The 17521-nt window shown below is 36.4% G+C and overlaps 3 protein-coding genes across 7 annotated transcripts; 1 reads left to right on the top strand and 2 right to left on the bottom strand.

Annotated features, from left to right (window-relative positions):
- Positions 1-2479: 2479 nt before the first annotated feature.
- LOC138180824 (trichohyalin) lies at positions 2480-17506 on the bottom strand. Of its 4 annotated transcripts, XM_069115055.1 has the most exons (4): positions 12323-12487; positions 6050-6222; positions 3925-5292; positions 2480-3293 (listed from the first exon to the last, which is right to left on the bottom strand). In XM_069115055.1, exons 2-4 carry the CDS (start codon positions 6055-6057, stop codon positions 3038-3040), a joined length of 1632 nt encoding a protein of 543 aa, XP_068971156.1. In that variant the 5' UTR covers positions 6058-6222; positions 12323-12487; the 3' UTR covers positions 2480-3037. The 4 variants fall into 4 exon arrangements, with proteins under 4 accessions (XP_068971156.1, XP_068971159.1, XP_068971155.1 ...); XM_069115058.1 differs by lacking the exons at positions 6050-6222; positions 12323-12487 and adding an exon at positions 17225-17506; XM_069115054.1 differs by lacking the exons at positions 6050-6222; positions 12323-12487 and adding an exon at positions 12494-12573.
- Positions 6243-12270, top strand: LOC138180821 (glutamic acid-rich protein). Of its 2 annotated transcripts, none has more exons than XM_069115052.1 (8): positions 6243-6416; positions 8632-8878; positions 9150-9437; positions 9952-10271; positions 10357-10600; positions 10947-11148; positions 11213-11504; positions 11572-12270. In XM_069115052.1, the coding sequence occupies exons 1-8, from the start codon at positions 6243-6245 to the stop codon at positions 11731-11733; spliced, it is 1929 nt and encodes a 642-aa protein (XP_068971153.1). In that variant the 3' UTR covers positions 11734-12270. The 2 variants fall into 2 exon arrangements, with proteins under 2 accessions (XP_068971153.1, XP_068971152.1); XM_069115051.1 differs by having other exon boundaries at positions 10872-11148.
- On the bottom strand, positions 13420-16060 carry LOC138180827 (uncharacterized). The gene is made up of 2 exons (XM_069115061.1): positions 15228-16060; positions 13420-14505 (listed from the first exon to the last, which is right to left on the bottom strand). Exons 1-2 carry the CDS (start codon positions 16058-16060, stop codon positions 14283-14285), a joined length of 1056 nt encoding a protein of 351 aa, XP_068971162.1. The 3' UTR covers positions 13420-14282.
- Positions 17507-17521: the final 15 nt, after the last annotated feature.

Genomic DNA, 17521 nt, shown 5'->3' with positions numbered 1-17521 from the left:
GCAGGGTGGAGACAGGAAGTATTTGCATATACCTACCCCTATTTTCCAATGGGACGCTTTTTTATCAGGTTCTATATTTTAGTTTCATAGTATCACATTTTTGTTGTTACGTGAAAGTATTGCAAAATAATACGAAACTCAATACACTTGGACTTAATTAATCAGTACGTAAATGTCATAATGGATACAATGATGTGCGAACCACTTTCTGTAGCTACTCTAGTTGAATTCTTTGATCTACACAGTTTACATTTAATTATATTCCGAATACCTAACGCCATTAATTGTTTTATTATAACTGAAAATGAAAAAAAGACCATCGATGTCCTTATGATACCGTTCTTATATGCGTAAACAGGCGATTCAAAGAAAACTTATTACAAGAAAGAGTACGTTACGTTAACCTATTAAATAGAAACTTGCATAATCACAAACTTCAAAGTTATTGAATCAATAAATTATAGTCATTAGATCAACTACAGGTCTTGCAAATGTACTAAATGTGGAGTAATTTATTTAGAAAAATGGATATGAACGATATGTAGAAAAATGGAAGATCATCAAATTTGAGACTAGAGTTATAACAGGTTAAGTTCTTTAACTACTCGTGACTTGTAGTTTGTTATTTCTAATTCTTCCAAAGGGAGACTTCCCATCGAATATTTTTCCAAATGAATAAATATAAATATTTCTATGAAATGTCCATTTAAATGATTTAAATTACAAATTTTTCTTCAGTTTCGGAATAATTTAAAAAAATAGAACCGACGTTAACGTAATAACGCTTAAACAACACTGTATATGCAAACACATTTGCCGTGGAATACTCGGAAGGTGAATGCGCAGGCGTGTCTGCGCGCAAAGTGCCATGTGGCGCTCGGTCCGCGGAGGATATAATGCACGCCTACCACAGAAATGCTCTTTTTGACGGATCGGCCGACTAATTTGGTCGTTGTCACGGGGTATGCCTGACGATTAATGGCGACCACCTAGCTTATGCTACCGCGAATTCCTTGGAAATTCTTTCGTGCCTTCGTTCAGACGAAAAAAAGGTTGCCCCTTAATTAACAGATCCGAATGGAAACAATAATAAAGTACTAAGGCTGCTATCCTCGATTTGTTGTCACAACTCGTAACTAAACACATGTGGTAATGAAAGAAACAGATTCTATTCGAATTCGCGGTACTGTAAACGTTTGTTGATATACGTATACGCATATATATATAGTATTTGCGACGCACGTGCGATACTTTCTCACTTTTCGAAAGCATATTTTCTATTACGAACGATAGCATGATTTGTATATTTTTCAGGTTATACGTCGTTTATCATTAAGGGAATAGAAATTCACGTATTATATGTCTGATATAGTTATATGATAATATGTACTCATCTGGAGCATGTAGCACTAAATGTATTATACAATCAAACTTTTTTGTGACGACAAATTGTCATAATAGTAACAAAATCTAGCATATGATACATTTTTTATTACATGTTACAGGCAGAAAATTATGTAATTCTTTATAAAATATGTATAAGCAAAGTTTGTACTTAACTAACTGAAGACTGAAGAATCGCCGAAAGTATGTGAAGTATACAAGGATGAGTGCCTCTGCGTGGACAAACACGTTCTCACTGTGATTTTGGTGATTGATGCACTAATTATCACTTAAACACGCCTTGACAGTATCAATAATTACAAATAAACGCGACTTTATAACGGCGAACACGAGTGCTGCGCGCTATTTTCGTGAGTCGACTGCCAACCTCGCCACGCCATCTTGCGTACCAAACAGAAAATGATTTTAAATTTTATCGGCGTGCAATCTTTCGCGGTAAATTTGAAATTCGCCACATTACATCGTATTAATGGTGAAGCGACTTTTACAGAAGGAGGCTAGTCGACAAAAGAGACAGATTGATCAGCCTTAAATTTTCAGTATTATAAAGCAATAAAAATAACTTGATAAGGCATAAAAATAAAAAAATATATAATATTCTTTCTTCATTGTCATTAGCATAATTTTACTATTTTTTAATATGTAGTATACCTACTTAGTTATAAGTACATATTTGAATGTTACATAATTATTACATACAAAATTCAATACAGTAATTAGTATTAGATTGAAATAAGCGAAATAGTTACCAGTTAACTAGGAACTTTGGACATTACTTTCAACTTTTATCATAACAAAAAAAGCACTTTAGAACGAAGAAACAAGATGTAATAAAATAAATATACATTAACAAATTTTCTCTTTGTATTCATCGTACTAAATGATCATAAATGTGATGCCTTTTGTAATGATATTTGAAAATGATTAGCAGACATGACTAATCGGCTTCTTGGGAGCCAATTGGCTAGTCGACTAGTTGGCCAAAACCCTAGTCGATACATTTCTACATTATACATATACATATAGATAGTAAAATTTAGATTTTTCAAAATATAAGCATAGAAAAAATGCGCCGTTACTTCCAAGTTCATTTTATTTCCAAGACAATAATGCAACGTACAGTAATCTCATTAGTAAAATGTCGTCATAAACATTTGTGAATAATAAATTGGAATTGACGGTAAAGAGTAGTAGATAACAACAATATTGTGATACTGCCAACACAAAAACGACTACAGATAATAGAAATGATAAAATTGAAATAAAAATCCAGTAATTAAATATGTAACTGTTACAAGGAATGGTTCTATACCGTCCAATTTTACAAACAATCATTTAAAATATTGAAAAATACACAAAATTATTAGGCACAATTTCAATATATGTAATACTTTTTTTAACGGAACAGGAATTTAATAAGAATATAATCAGTCTTCAATAACGTTTAACAATTGCAAACTGTTAAACATATCTCTTTCCTTTTTATCTTATTTTTTTGTATTTTTATCTTTTTACCTATAGTTTACTATAATTGAATCAGTTCTCTAAATTTTCTTCAAATATATCCAACAGTATCCGTCACTGTGGGCAGAAAATCATGAACTACGAGTAAATGTAAAATACGATTTATGGTCTAATTTAAGGAACTGGAGACCGATTTCATTTTAGCCGCGTTAACAGCTGCAGCTACTTTAGGCGCCTCTTGTAGAGCAGAATCGTTTGTTACAATCTGATACGATTGTGCGATTTTTTCTTTCTCATGAATTGCAAGACGCTGCCATTCTTTTTCCAATTTGTCCATCAAATTTTCTCTTCGCACCAGAGCCTCCTTGATCACGGATTGTTCATCTTCGTGCACCCATTTCTTCCACATGGCTTTTGCATCTTCACTAAAATAATATATACAAAAACAAAGATTATTAAAGATTAATAGAAAATTACAATAAAATAATTCTGGTACTTTTCATCATCCTTATGATCTAGGATTACTTATAACTCGATTTCCCAATTCTTTTTTATTATGTTTTCACTCAACTATCCTTGTACCATTCGCGTCTTTATCGTTAGAGACTCCATCGTAGACCACCTATTTGCGATCTATCGAGGACCGAACGTAAGGCGTACAGGATGACGAACGCCTTGGCACGTATTTACGAAACACTCGATGCGTGTAAGCGGTTAGTGTACATCAAGAGATAAAGAGAGAGGGAGAGAGACATGAATGAGTCACGGCTTTCGGTTGCAACATCGACGAATCTCGACTAATTCGAGAGGTGCTATTCGTCGTCCTAGACCCTTAACATCGTTCACGGTCACATACCGATATTGTAACAAATCTGGTCATCAGATGAACATTAAAGGAACTTACAATACATTTGCAGATAAGTATTTTCGAGTTCTATTCGTACATATATAATTTTATGTATATTATAGTCGAATAATCTCGTTCGTCAGCAACGGTCATGAAATAACATTTCCAACAATCAAATGAATCTATTATTGTAATTTGTTAAAATTTACCTGTACATTGTTGAATCCGTACACACTTTTTCTCGTTGAAGAAGTTCCGCTTCCCTCTTATCGATGTTGACGAATCCCCATTTTCTCGATTCTTCGTCCAAATCGAGGTTTTCCGTATGATACATCCTCTTTTCGCGAATTAGTTCCAGCCTATTCTTCATATCCCTCAGTCGCAAAGCCTCGTCCCAACACTGCTTGTTGCACGCGTGCGTCTCTCTCTTCTTGATGTCCTCGATCTTGGATTTCAGCTCCTTGTGAGTCAAGTAAAGGAACATCTGCCTCGAGAGATTCTTGTCCTCGGGAATCATTCGCAACCAGGGCATGGTTTTCTCAACTTCGAACTGTCGAGTATCCTTCTTTTCTGTGTTTTGATCTCTATCGTTATTATATTTGTTTATCGAGCTTTCTACCTCACATGTATCCACACTATCTTGATCGATTTTTTGATTGGAAATATCATCCTGTTCAGCGAGATTCTTGGATTGTTCATCTTTCGGGCTGAATGGACTACTTCCGCTTAATGTGTCGTTTTTAGAATCGTTTTGTTTGTTATCTAGGTCTGTCGCGGACTCTTTATCATCTACACGAGGAGGAATTTCTCTATTTGGCGAACCAGAAGCCGGAGACGGACTACTTGGGTTATTGTCAGGTTCGTTAGTTCTCATGTTAGTATTTTCTAAACTTCTGTGAGCATAACGGGCCGAGTATTTGGAAACAGGTCTCCCAGGTTCATGGTACGAATATCCTGGGTACGGAGGATAGCGCAAAGGTTCTGGTTCTACAATTTCTTGTACAATTTCTTGCTCGTGAGAGGTCTTATTGCTATCTTCGGTCATTTTCGAGCCTCTACGACGAAAATTTTGATCGATTGGACGGACAACGTTTATCGAATCTCTGTAAGCACGAGAATATTGAAGATTGGTACCTCTGAGAGTGTCCCACCCCGTATTGGTCGATTCTTTGGGACAGACGAAGTAAGATTGATATCTTCGACAAGTTCTAGGTAGATACAGACTCTGTTCTGCGCGTTTCTCTTGTAATTTTTGCCTCAAAACCTCTAACGACGTTTCTTCCTCGCGGCTTTTTACTCTTTTTCGTTCCTCCAATTCTCTTCTGTACGTCTCATCCTCCTCCTTCAACAAATTTCTCAATTTGTTCCTTCTGACATGTAACCTTTCCGCTTTTTTAGCCTTCTCGAGCTCACCTTTGGGGTCAAAATTCCTATAATTCCAAGAATCGTAGTGCTTGGCGATTCGGCACTCTCGTTCGAAGTATCTCGCGATTTGTTGGTAATAATCGTGCTTGAGCAACGCCTGGTTGTGTTTCTGCGCAGCTAGCTGGTATTGCCTCTCTCGATATCGTCCCACCCTTTAAACACGAGACAAGCTTCTGTTGATGATCTCTTGACAATATTTCGAATCTGATTGGGAAAAAACAAGATTTAATCAATCATCGAATAGAGCGATGACAACGATGGTTTATTGATAGAATTGGTGCAGAAATTTCGTTTTATCGATGATACAATATTTTATAAAAAATAATTACATATCGTCTTTATTATCCGATTATTATTATATCATCGACGCGCAAAGTGCCAAAGCGTTAGTAGGTCGAACAGATTCATCGAACGATGTTCATCTCGTGAACGTCCGCGATGATCGATCCGACCTTCGTGTCGATCGGCACACGGATGCATCGTAAACAGACGTGAGATACGTCGTAGGATCAAGCGAAGAGGCGTTTCAACCGAGAGAGTCACCGAAAACATCCTAGAAGAAGAGGACCGTCTTCTATTTCGAGCTTGCGTCTTTCTGTGACGTCACGTCGACGAAAATATCACGCGGTTAGGGAGGTGCAGTCGTGGCCCTGATGTGTGGTCCAGGTCTCAATCTTTCCCAGACTCCCAAAAATTCTCAACCACTTCGCTCTTCGGTAATTCCTCTTGTCGACGTTGGCGAGGATCAATCGTTCGTAGATCTAAAAGGGATCCTAATTCGGTCGCGAGATCTCTTCGCTTAGGTCCAACGGGACCAGTGAACCGCGAGGACAATCCGGAAGATTTCCCGAGTGTAAAACGTCTCGAGGAAAGTGGGTCGTGGCTCTCCCACGTAAAACCGATCCCCACCTTTTCATTTCGTCGTCCAGGAGTCCGTCAGTGGCGCATCGTACACGTCCTCGAGAGGATCCTCGTCATTACGCACGCCCAGAGCCGATACACAGATCCCCGTGCCTCTTTGTCTAATTCCATCGACAGGTGGAAGTCGATAGGAAAGTCGAAGCTAAGACGAGAAGAGAACCCTGTGACAGAATAAAGAAGAATGCCTGGTGCCGGTGGTCAACCACCACCGCAGAGGACCACCTTCAGGCCACCCTGGGTCAAAGATGGTCCGTCACCTTTACCTATGCCTACTGCACCCTGGACCCTCAATTCCAGAAGAGATTCGAAATCAAAAGTCGAGGAACCACCTCCGTTTACCCAAGTTACATTAAAAGTGAGTCTTTCTTTTCTCAATTTACTTTGTCATCTTTGTCAACTTTGAACACGCGATAAAATGGATTATCGAACAATACGAAAGAATTATCCACAAAAGCCAATTTTAATTTATGTCAAACAAATTACACGTTCATCGGTTGAATTTGCTTTTTTGTCTGGTTTCGGGATCGTCAGGGCGCTAGCTCATTGTCCGATCAAATACGGACTTATGCTACTAGAAACGACGAAGAATCAGGCCCGCCTTGTGCAGTCTTTTTCCATTCAGATATTAGGTTTCAAAGTCACCAGGCTTGACTATTAATAACTTGCGTGGGTGTCGAGTAACAAGTTCTCGCGTATAATCGTTTCGACAAGTAGAAATTTACAAGGGCGTTGCATCTGAATTATACAACGTAGTGCGATTATTATTAGAAATATGAAATTACGCTTGGAGAAACAGCGAGCAGCTAATTTGTGGAAATATTTACGATTCGTTGTATGCGCTTCTGTACGTGTGTAAATCAACTACGCCGCCTATGCTAATCATCCGAGTTATCGTACTTTTGTTTATTTGCATTTTTCGTCGTGCGACGATTCGAAAACGCGTACTTTTGATATTTTGGCAATGGGCCACGCGAAACGACCGAACACGAATGGATCCTGGATCATGCGAAAACGCGAAAAACGTGATGTTCGAAGTTCCAAAGACACGTGGAAACGTCATGATCATTCGCGTCACGCTATTGTTTACAACTGTCGCGAGTAGTTAGATCATCGACAAGTTCGATTGCAATTTACGAAATCCGCGATCACTTTCGCTACGTCTCGATATTTCACCGCATAAAGCGCATACGAAATTTTCTATCGAACAGTTAAGTTGAAAATTTTCCAACAAATACGAAATTCAGAAATTCCAAAAATATCGCTCTATTCATTCTCCTATGAATAATCCAATTAACATAATACAAAAATAAACTGTTTCCTATAAATATTCTGTTTGCGCTGGAATTTCTTTAATCGCAAACGTTTGATACGATAAGGAAGTTTTTAATTCCATGATTGGTAATATGATCGAGCTTCTGGGATGATAGAAACCTATCGATTCGTTTTAAAGTTTGAATTATGCAAATGGATTATCGGATTTTAACATAATTAAACGGAGATTTATTAGAATCGTCAAGCTGTTCGTACACCTGCCTACATGAGACATCAAAGGGATTGAATTAATTTGATTTGCTCGATACAAGCACGATCAGACAGAGAAGGCTAGCCTTACGGGTCCTCGCATATAAGCCTCTGGGTCACGATTATTTAAAGAACACGCGTTTCTATTTCAACTGTCTTGCCAGCTGCGTCTTCCGCCAGTTTCTTAACGAGTTTATATTACGGTTTTGCGTAAATATACCGATAAGTTGTGCTGGATTTGCAAATTCTACTGTAAAGATCTGGACGTTTCTATGTTCCGATAATCATCCCAATTTTCGCATCCACGCTTCAATTTTCTTTCATAAAGCGATAGGATCAACAAAGAAGTAGTACGTTCTTTTTAAAAAGAAGAAACAATACAATATCATGAAAAATAATGATCGAAGTTTCTAGATTGAAAACGATCGCGGAGCAAGTGCGAATTAGATTATTTAAAGACGACCGAACGAACATCGATACTTGCCAAGAGAATTCTCGAGACTTTCTTTCTTTAGGAACGAAGGATACTAGGTGGGGGAGTACGGTCTTTTTCTTTTTATCTATTTTCCAACACGACTATCTTTCGCGGCACGCACGACGTACTATCATTTTCTTCCTTTTACCACGCGTCATAATCAACGAGTCCTGCGAGTAATCGCCAACAGGCTGATCTAAGATACAAAGCTGCTGCGAATATAAATATTCGTCGATCGTGAACAATAAAGTGATTGTAATCGAAAAACTGAGTACGCGACGACTGGCGATTGGCATGTAAATATTACTAGTACGATAAACGTAATTCTTAGGCTCCTGGCGAAAAACGTCTCAAGTAGATGAAAATAGAATAAACGCGAAAGAAGTGGAAAGCATATTTTTGAAACGTATAAAGACACTACGAAGTATTGTTCGTTAGGGATAAGAAAATACTTGAATAAAATACTTTATAGAAGAGGAAAAAATTCATAGTGAAAATCTTGATAAAAGGTGATATATTGATAAAACGGTAAGAAATTCAAAGGAGAGAAATAAAACTGTTTATTGGTTTATAGAGTGTATCGAAACCAGAAGCGAAGCCCTCGGCGGAAGCACAGCCACGTAAACAGAGCAAGATCACAATAATCCCGTCACAGCCTAAAAGCGAGAAGAATACGAGCAGTCAACCGGCACCGACGAAGCTTCGCGAGAATGGACGACAAGAGCCAAATTCGAGGCCACAACTCGAACGACAGGTTCGAATCGAGAGGTCCCGATCTCGAGGTGACACGATACCTCTCTCCAAGAGTGAGAGCACTACAGGTAACGGCATGAACCTCTCCGTAAAGACAGAGCTTAACCATAAACCATAAACATTCGTAATATTATCATAAACGTCACAAAATTATCAGATCTATTCTAATCGATACCTTTCATGTTGCGCCAACGCGACAGTCATATATCATGTTAAACGCAACAAACGTTTTCAACTATTTAACTTTCTTCGCAGTAATGATCATATATCAAACGTAAAAGGCACAAAAATTTGCGATACCATTCGGTCAGGATAAAAATAAAATTTTCGTATAAATAGGAGCGCCGACATTATCAAAAAGCTCGTCGAGGGCAGCGATCCCGCCACCACCACCTCCAAGACCTCCGCCACCACCTCCGAGTAGAACGATCTTGAAAGATCTTCCGCCACTAAACGACACGCAACAACAACAACTGGAAATGTTGAAACAGAGACCACGGAAACGTCCTGACTGGGCAAGCATGATGAAGGAAGTGGAAAGCGGAAAACCTTTGAGACACGTGAAGTGCAATGACAGAAGTGCGCCCTTGATCGAAAGGGTGAACAAGGTTACAGCTGATCCAGCAGGTGAACGTCGATCGAACTTCGATTCTACTCAGATTTCCCTTGGGTGATACTTTTCGGAACGAGCAACCGATTTCACCGTGTTTGTCGATTAGTCGCTAGTAGAAAACCCTTTTGTTTTGTTACGTACCCCTTGAACCCTCTTTTTATCCTTGTGAATGTCGATCTAAAGGGGCTTGTACGAGTATAATTAATTAAATTGTTAATAAGCTTTCATTCGATCAGCTTTTGTTTTTGAACTGTGATATGACCTGTTTGTAGTATACACAGTAGCTATTGTTCTGATCCCGTTCTCCTAGAAGAGAACCCCTCTCGTCTGTAGTTTAATAATATTATTATCGTTGAATTAACTGTTGTCTTCGTGTTTAGTGGGTTTTTATCGACATACCCTCTTTTTCCTATTTCCTTTATCCCCTAAATGAACTTTAAGGCTGGAATCATGGAGATTGTCTCTGAATTGTATTTATTATAAACGGTGGATGTGTGTCAGTTGTACTGATTGAGTGTTTCTAACTAGGGAAGGCACACTTTGTGTTCGAATCTGAAAAATCGAACATGCATAACCAATTGCTGAAGCAGATTCAGGAAGGTGTAAAATTAAAGAGAGTACAGACCAATGATCGATCGAGACCAATGCTACAGGGCTTGAGAAAATTCCGAAGGCAGCTGACGATAGAGGAGCAAATGCAAAAGTCTGAAGAACCCACGGATGACTCTATTTCGGATGACATGGACGACATTGATGCCGTAAGGGATGACTTACAAAGTACTAAACAAATGCTTGCGCTTGAACTTAGAAATAAGGAGGCATTAGAAAGGGAGAACAAAAGATTACAAGTACGTTTCTTAAAGTATTGTTAAGCCAGAGTATCGTTGGAAAAAACGGCGACAATCTGTTGATTTTCCTTGATGTTTCCTACAGGCAAGGATTTTAAATCTTGAAGCCGAAGTCGACCATGCAAAATCTCAGAAAAGCGTGCAAGAACAAAGGAAGTACGACGAACAAATGACAGAATCATTGAAAAAGGACGCTCAGCAAGCAAGAAAAGATGCTGAGAAATTTGAGAAAGAATATGGAATTGTCTCAGACGAAAGAGACAAACTAAAAAATGAATTGGAAGAAATGAGAAGGATGTATGCTGCTTTAGAAAGACGAATGAAAGCTGGTACAAGCCATTGAATATTTACAGCTACTTAACTTACTTAACTTAGACTGGGCTACTTAACTTTCATTTCTACTTAAGATCATTCGCACATATTATATACGTAATACTAAAAAATCATGATCTTAAAAATATTTTAACAATATGCATAACAAAAACTTTTAATGAAAAACTAAATATCTGATCTGACTTGTTATTAGTTTTTCATTAATAGTACTAAACCTGCTTACGCTTATACTAATTTTGCTTCTTTATTAAACGCTTTGCAAATTAGAGCAAGAGCTTGAGCCTGTACCAATAATTGAGCTAGCAGATGATGGCCACGAAGCAGCTTGGTACAATGTTTCAGGAATGGCACTGGCTGGTTGTCCAAGTGCAAAAGATGTAGCAAAAATAGCTTCTCAAAAAAGTATAGATAAAAAAGAACCGAGTGAAAGTGAAGAAGAGGAAGAAGAAAGTTCAGAGGAAGAAGATGACAAAGATCCAAAGGCAGCAGAGAAACGGTTACAAAGAGAGATCAAACTTTTGACAACCAAGATTAAAAATTTCAAGTGAGTAATAATATATTAAAGTTTAATATATAATAAAGAAACTAATGTCAATTTCATCAAATAGGGACAAAGCTGTTAATGCCAGAAAAGAAAGACACGCGTTAAAAGATCAAATTAAACAGCAACAAAAATTGTTGAAAGAAGAAAAGAAAAAATATAAACATCTTCAGAAAGAAGTTGATAAAATGGCAAAGTTAATGTCAGAAAGTGAAGATGACGATAAGGATGAAGATGAAGAGGAAGAGGAAGAAGAAGAAACAGAATCAGAAGAATCAGAATCTGAAGAATCTGAAGATGAAGAAACTGAAACAGAAGATGAAGATCAATCTCTGGAAGGTCAACGAAATACATTACAGGTAATACAAACTGTAATACGACAACATGTTATATAAGAATCTCTTAATTGCATATATATTTTAACAGAAACAAGCCAAGAAACACGAAGGACGTTTAGCTGCATTAAGAAAAGGTAATTATCTCCTCAAAGCACAAGTCGACAGACTGAAAGATGATTTAGTAAAACAACGGGAAGATAGTCTTACTCTCCAAGAAGATCTTGACTCCGTGTTAGCAGAGTTAGGTTAAGTTAATGTAAAAAGAACATTTCTAAGAATGATTATGAACAATTGTATACATACACATATAAATATTACATCTGGAAATATAGAAAATATTATGTCTGAAAAACCAGACGCAACTAATACACGCACACTCACCTAGCGCCTAGCGTCTTTTGTAGAAAATTATACAAATAGATTTTTGTTCAATCGACTGCGGAGCATAGAGCTACTATTTTGTGGTATCGGTTATTAAACGCATTAATTTGTTTTCTTTAGTATTTATGGTAAATATCTTGTGTACGCGTAACGGTACTTACGCTGTACTTACACGTAATGACGTAACGGTCTAGAGATAAAACATTAAACCGTATCTATTGATCGAAACAAAAGACGCAACGTCAAGGATGTCATGTAATGTAAGTTTTCTATACAACACATCTATACACATCTATCGTAAAATTTCCCGCGAACGCCGGAAATGTTTATATGAGATTACAAATATTGCTTTTTTTGCTATTTTGTTGTTAAATATTTTTTAATAAAGACGATTATTATTCGATCATCAAGTTTCTATACAGGTTATTTACAAACTAAAAAATCAATACAACACTTACATGCTTGCACTTGAAATCAATCACCGAACGAGTTATTCCCAGAATGTACAAGTTATATTTTTTCAACGATGATATTTTATTTAGAGTACACAATAACATAAATCACCACGTTTATTACGACTTCAACGAAACTGCAAATACGCATTAACGTAGTTTGAAAAGAACGCTTACCTACATCTAACATGAAGTCTGATAAAATCCCTAGTAAATTCTTCTGACACTAGCGTCGCAAACATTTCACTTGCATATAGTTTACATTACGAGCGTATAGTCATCGTCGTTAACAAATATATCAAATTTTTATTGAACGATATTTTCTCTTTTATATTTTCCCGTTACATCGACATTTCAGCTAATACAATTAGAAAAGGAATGTGAAATGCCGGAAATAAATGCCGGGTAAATGAGCGGAAATGATAGCGGCATTTTTAAAATTCAAAATTATATTTGAAATATCAGAATATCACTATTGTTTTCCAATGGGTTACATATTCTATATATATAAACAATATAAACAATCTGACAATACCGAGTATAGTGAAACTGATTACACCGAAGCTAAATTGAAAAAAATATGCTGCATTTTAATCACGGGTAGATCGTGTTCTTTAGGAGAGCTTTTCACAGAGATGATACAAACAATGTGAGATACTTTAATTATACAGCTAGAGTTAGTTTGAAAGTGCAGGTAATTAAATTCTTATTGCTCGGTATTATTATCACTCTTAAATTACGTACATAATATGAACGCTAACAAAATAAAACGGGAAAGTAAATTTATTTAAAAAAAAAAAAAAAAAAAAAGAAATCTCGTATGTATATTCGTTTACATACGAACATTCGGAATTACGTTTGACATAGCTTAGGTCGAAAATTAATATATTTTATGATTAGGGTATGAGTTTACATGGTCCACAAACTGCTTTACTGTTGCAACTTTTGAATGAATTAGTAATCTTCACGTTGGATATCCATCCAAACACAATAGAAATAAATATACCTCTTCTTTTGTAACATTATATCGGCGAATGATGGCGTCCGTGTACTAATCTGCTGAGTCTTTCATAAGACTATAAATGTTTTTTCATCCACATCTGTATTTTTGAATCCATATTTTATTTCCATCCATATTACATATTATACATATATTTACATATAGACTTGCAAAATAAATACTGAACGTTCGCATTTTCAGCAATACGACAATAAAATCTTTCATATCAATGCAAGTATTGCATTTCGACTTCATAGAATACTGAATATTAAGCGAGTAATGATTTTCTTGGTTGGCAAGATCAGTAGAACCTAATATTTCGTTTTTATACAATTTTAGTATTAGGAATGTTAACCACTGATATATTTCGACGTATTTTAGATTCAAGTAGTGTAGGTTTCTATTAGTCACTTATGTTTTTTTTAGAATCTGCATTACTTATTTAATATCCTGTATTCGTGAACATTTTTTCCAAGGCACTAATACAACGTCCAGTAATCTCATTACCAAAATATCGTTATTTACATTTGTGAAAAAATAATTGGAATTGACGGTAAAGTGCGATAGGTGAAAACAATACCGTGATATTGCCAACACAGTGACTACAATGCTAAAACGGAAATAAAAACCCATTAATTACATATGTAACTTTTACAAGTAAGTAATGGTTCTATAGCGTTCAATTTTGCAAACAATCATTTAAAATATTAAAAAATGCACGAAATTATTAGGAACATTTTCAATATATGTAATACTTTCAACAGTCGTAAACTGTTAAACGTATCTCTTTCCTTTTTGTCTTATTTTTTTGTATTTTTATTTTATTACCTAGTTTATTATAATTAAAACATTCTCTAAATTTTCTTCATATATATCCAACAGTATCTGACACTGTGGGCAGAAAATCATGAACTACGAGTAAAAACTATTTATGGTCTAACTCAAGAAACTGGGAACCGTTTCATTCTAGCCGTTAACGGTTGCAGCAAATTTGGGCAGCTCTTGCAGAGTAGAATCATTCATTACAATCTGGTACGAATGTGAGATCTTTTCTTTCTCATGAATTGCTAGGCGCTGCCATTCTTCTTCCAATCTGTTCATCAAATCTTCCCTTCGCATTAGAGCGTCCTTGATCGTGGATCGTTCATCTTCGTGCACCCATTTCTTCCACATGGCTTTTGCATCTTCACTAAAATAATATATACAAAAACAAAGATTATTAAAGATTAATAGAAAATTACAATAAAATAATTCTAGTACTTTTCATCATGCTTATGATCCAGGATTACTTATAACTCGACTTCCCAATTCTTTTTTATTATATTTCCACTCATCTATCCTTGTACCATTCGCGTCTTTATCGTTAGAGACTCCATCGTGGACCACCTATTTGCGATCTATCGAGGACCGAACGTAAGGCGTACAGGATGACGAACGCCTTAGCACTTATTTACGAAACACTCGATGCGTGTAAGCGGTTAGTGTACATCAAGAGATAAAGAGAGAGAGAGAGAGAGAGAGAGAGAGAGAGAGAGAGAGAGGGAGAGGGAGAGAGAGAGGGAGAGAGAGAGAAAGAGAGAGAGAGAGAGAAAGAGAGAGAGAGAGAGACGTGAATGAGACACGGCTTTCGGTTGCAACTTTGACGAATCTCGACTAATTCGAGAGGTGCTATTCGTCGTCCTAGACCCTTAACATCGTTCCCGGTCACATACCGATATTGTAACAAATCTGGTCATCAGATGAACATTAAAGGAACTTACAATACATTTGCAGTAAGTATTTTCGAGTTCTATTCGTACATATATAATTTTATGTATATTATAGTCGAATAATCTCGTTCGTCAGCAACGGTCATGAAATAACATTTCCAACAATCAAATGAATCTATTATTGTAATTTGTTAAAATTTACCTGTACATTGTTGAATCCGTACAGACTTTTTCTCGTTGAAGAAGTTCCGCTTCCCTCTTATCGATGTTCTCGAATCCAGACTTTCTCGACTCTTCGTCCAAATCGATGTTCTCCGTATGATACATCCTCTTTTCGCGAATTAGTTCCAGCCTGTTCTTCATGTCCCTCAACCGTAGAGCCTCGTCCCAACACTGCTTGTTGCACGCTTGCGTCTCTTTCTTCTGGATGTCCTCGATCTTGGATTTTAGTTCCGTGTGGGTCAAGTAAAGGAACATCTGCCTCGAGAGATTCTTGTCCTCGGGAATCATTCGCAACCAGGGCATGGTTTTCTCGACTTCGAACTCCTGAGTATCCTTCTTTTCTGTGTCTTGATCTCTGTCGTTATTATATTTGTTTATCGAGCTTTCTATCTCACATGTATCCACACTATCCTGATCGATTTCTTGATTGGAAATATCATCCTGTTCCGTAAGGTTCTTGGATTGTTCATCTTTCGGGCTGAATGGACGACTTCCACTTAATGTGTCATTTTCATAATTGTTTTCCATGATATCTAGTTCTGTTGCGGTCTCTTTATCATCTACAGAAGGAGGAGTTTCTCTATTTGGCGAACCAGAAGCAGCAGACGAATTATTTGATGGATTGTCGTCAGTTTCGTTAGTTCTCATGTTAGTATTTTCTAAACTTTGATGAGCATAACGAGCCGAATACTTTGAAACAGGCCTTCCAGGTTCGTGGTACGAATATCCTGGATATGGAGGATAGCGCAGAGGTTTCGGTTCCTTTTGTGCAATTTCTTCTTCCTGGGGGATCTTATTGCTATTTTCGCTCATTTTTATGCCTCTACGATGAAAATTTTAGTCACTTGAACGAACATTTATCGAATCTCCGTAAGCACGAAAGTACTGAAGATTAGTACCTTTAAGAGTGTCCCAGCTTGTACTGATTGACTCTCTCGATATCGTCCCAACCTTTAAACACGAGACAAGCTTCTGTTGATGATCTCTTGACAATATTTCGAATCTGATTAGAAAAAAACAAAATTTAATCAATCATCGAATACGAAATATCAAATTAAACAGCAACAAAAATTGTTGAAAGAAGAAAAGAAGAAGTATAAACATCCTCAGAAAGAAGTTGATAAGATGGCAATGTTAATATCAGAAAGTAAAGATGACAATAAGAATGAAGAGGAAGAGGAGGAAGAAAAAGAAACGGAATCGGAAGAATCAGAATCTAAGGAATCTGGAAATGAAGATGAATTTCTAGAAAGTCAACGAAATACTTTATAGATGATACAAATTGTTATACGACGTGTCAAATAAGAATCTCTTAATTGTACATATTTTGGCATAAACAAGCCAAAAAAAAAAAAAAAAACACGGAGGACGTTTAGCTGCAATTGTGCTCCTTAAAGTACAAGTCGATTATGAATAATTGTATACATACACATATAATTATTACATCTGGAAGTATAGAAAATATTATGTTTGAAAAACCAAAAGCAACTGTTATACGCATACTCACTTATCGCCTGACGTTTCTTGTAGAAAATTATACAAATAGAATTTTTGTTCAATCAACCGCAAAGTACAGAGCTATTATGTTGTTGTACTGATTATTAAACGCACCGATTATTATAAAACGCGATAATTTATTTTCTTTAGTATCTATGGCAAATATCTTATGTACGCGAAACGATACTTACGCTGTCCTTACTCGTAATGGTGTAACGGACCAGAGATAAAATATCAAACCGTATCTATTGATCGAAAGAAAAGACGCAATGCCTGTGGCGCATGTCATGTAATGTGTGTCCTATATAACACATCTATATACATCTATCGTAATGTTTCCCATGAACGCGGGAAATGTTTATATGAGATTACGAATATTGCTTTTTTGCTATTTTGTTGTTAAATATTTTTTAATAAAGACGAATATTACACGATCATCAAGTTTCTATACAGTTTCTAAAAAATGAATACAATACTTACATGCTTGCACTTGAAATCAATCAACGAGCAGGTTATTTCCAGAATGTACAAACTGTATTTTTTCAACGATGATATTTTATTTAGAGTACACAATAACATAAATCACTACGTTTATTACAGCTCCAACGAAACTGCAACTACGCATTAACGTAGTTTGAAAAGAACGTTTACCTACATCTAACATGACGTAGGATAAAATCCCTAGTGATGTTTCTTACACTGGCGTCGCAAACATTTCACTTGCATATAGTTTATATTACGAGCGTATAGTCATCGTCGTTAACAAATATATCAAAT

The sequence above is a fragment of the Bombus flavifrons genome, chromosome 6, assembly GCF_040668555.2.
Source record: "Bombus flavifrons isolate JBK064 chromosome 6, iyBomFlav1_principal, whole genome shotgun sequence".
Lineage (NCBI taxonomy): Eukaryota > Metazoa > Arthropoda > Insecta > Hymenoptera > Apidae > Bombus > Bombus flavifrons.
Note: the sequence above shows the minus strand (reverse complement) of the source record. Positions and strands in the feature narration are given on the sequence as shown.

What these genes read in the sequence shown, in the direction of transcription:
- LOC138180821 (XM_069115051.1), top strand. Translation starts at nt 6,243, where the DNA reads ATGCCTGGTGCCGGTGGTCAACCACCACCGCAGAGGACCACCTTCAGG. An exon ending in TTACCCAAGTTACATTAAAA is followed by an intron (nt 6,417 to 8,631) that starts GTGAGTCTTTCT and finishes ATTGGTTTATAG; the next exon opens with AGTGTATCGAAACCAGAAGC. An exon ending in GGGAGAACAAAAGATTACAA is followed by an intron (nt 10,272 to 10,356) that starts GTACGTTTCTTA and finishes TGTTTCCTACAG; the next exon opens with GCAAGGATTTTAAATCTTGA.
- LOC138180824 (XM_069115054.1), bottom strand. Translation starts at nt 12,558, where the DNA reads ATGTTTGCGACGCTAGTGTCAGAAGAATTTACTAGGGATTTTATCAGA. An exon ending in AGACTTCATGTTAGATGTAG is followed by an intron (nt 5,293 to 12,493) that starts GTAAGCGTTCTT and finishes TCGTGTTTAAAG; the next exon opens with GGTGGGACGATATCGAGAGA. An exon ending in ACGGATTCAACAATGTACAG is followed by an intron (nt 3,294 to 3,924) that starts GTAAATTTTAAC and finishes ATATTATTTTAG; the next exon opens with TGAAGATGCAAAAGCCATGT.
- LOC138180827 (XM_069115061.1), bottom strand. Translation starts at nt 16,060, where the DNA reads ATGAGCGAAAATAGCAATAAGATCCCCCAGGAAGAAGAAATTGCACAA. An exon ending in ACGGATTCAACAATGTACAG is followed by an intron (nt 14,506 to 15,227) that starts GTAAATTTTAAC and finishes ATATTATTTTAG; the next exon opens with TGAAGATGCAAAAGCCATGT.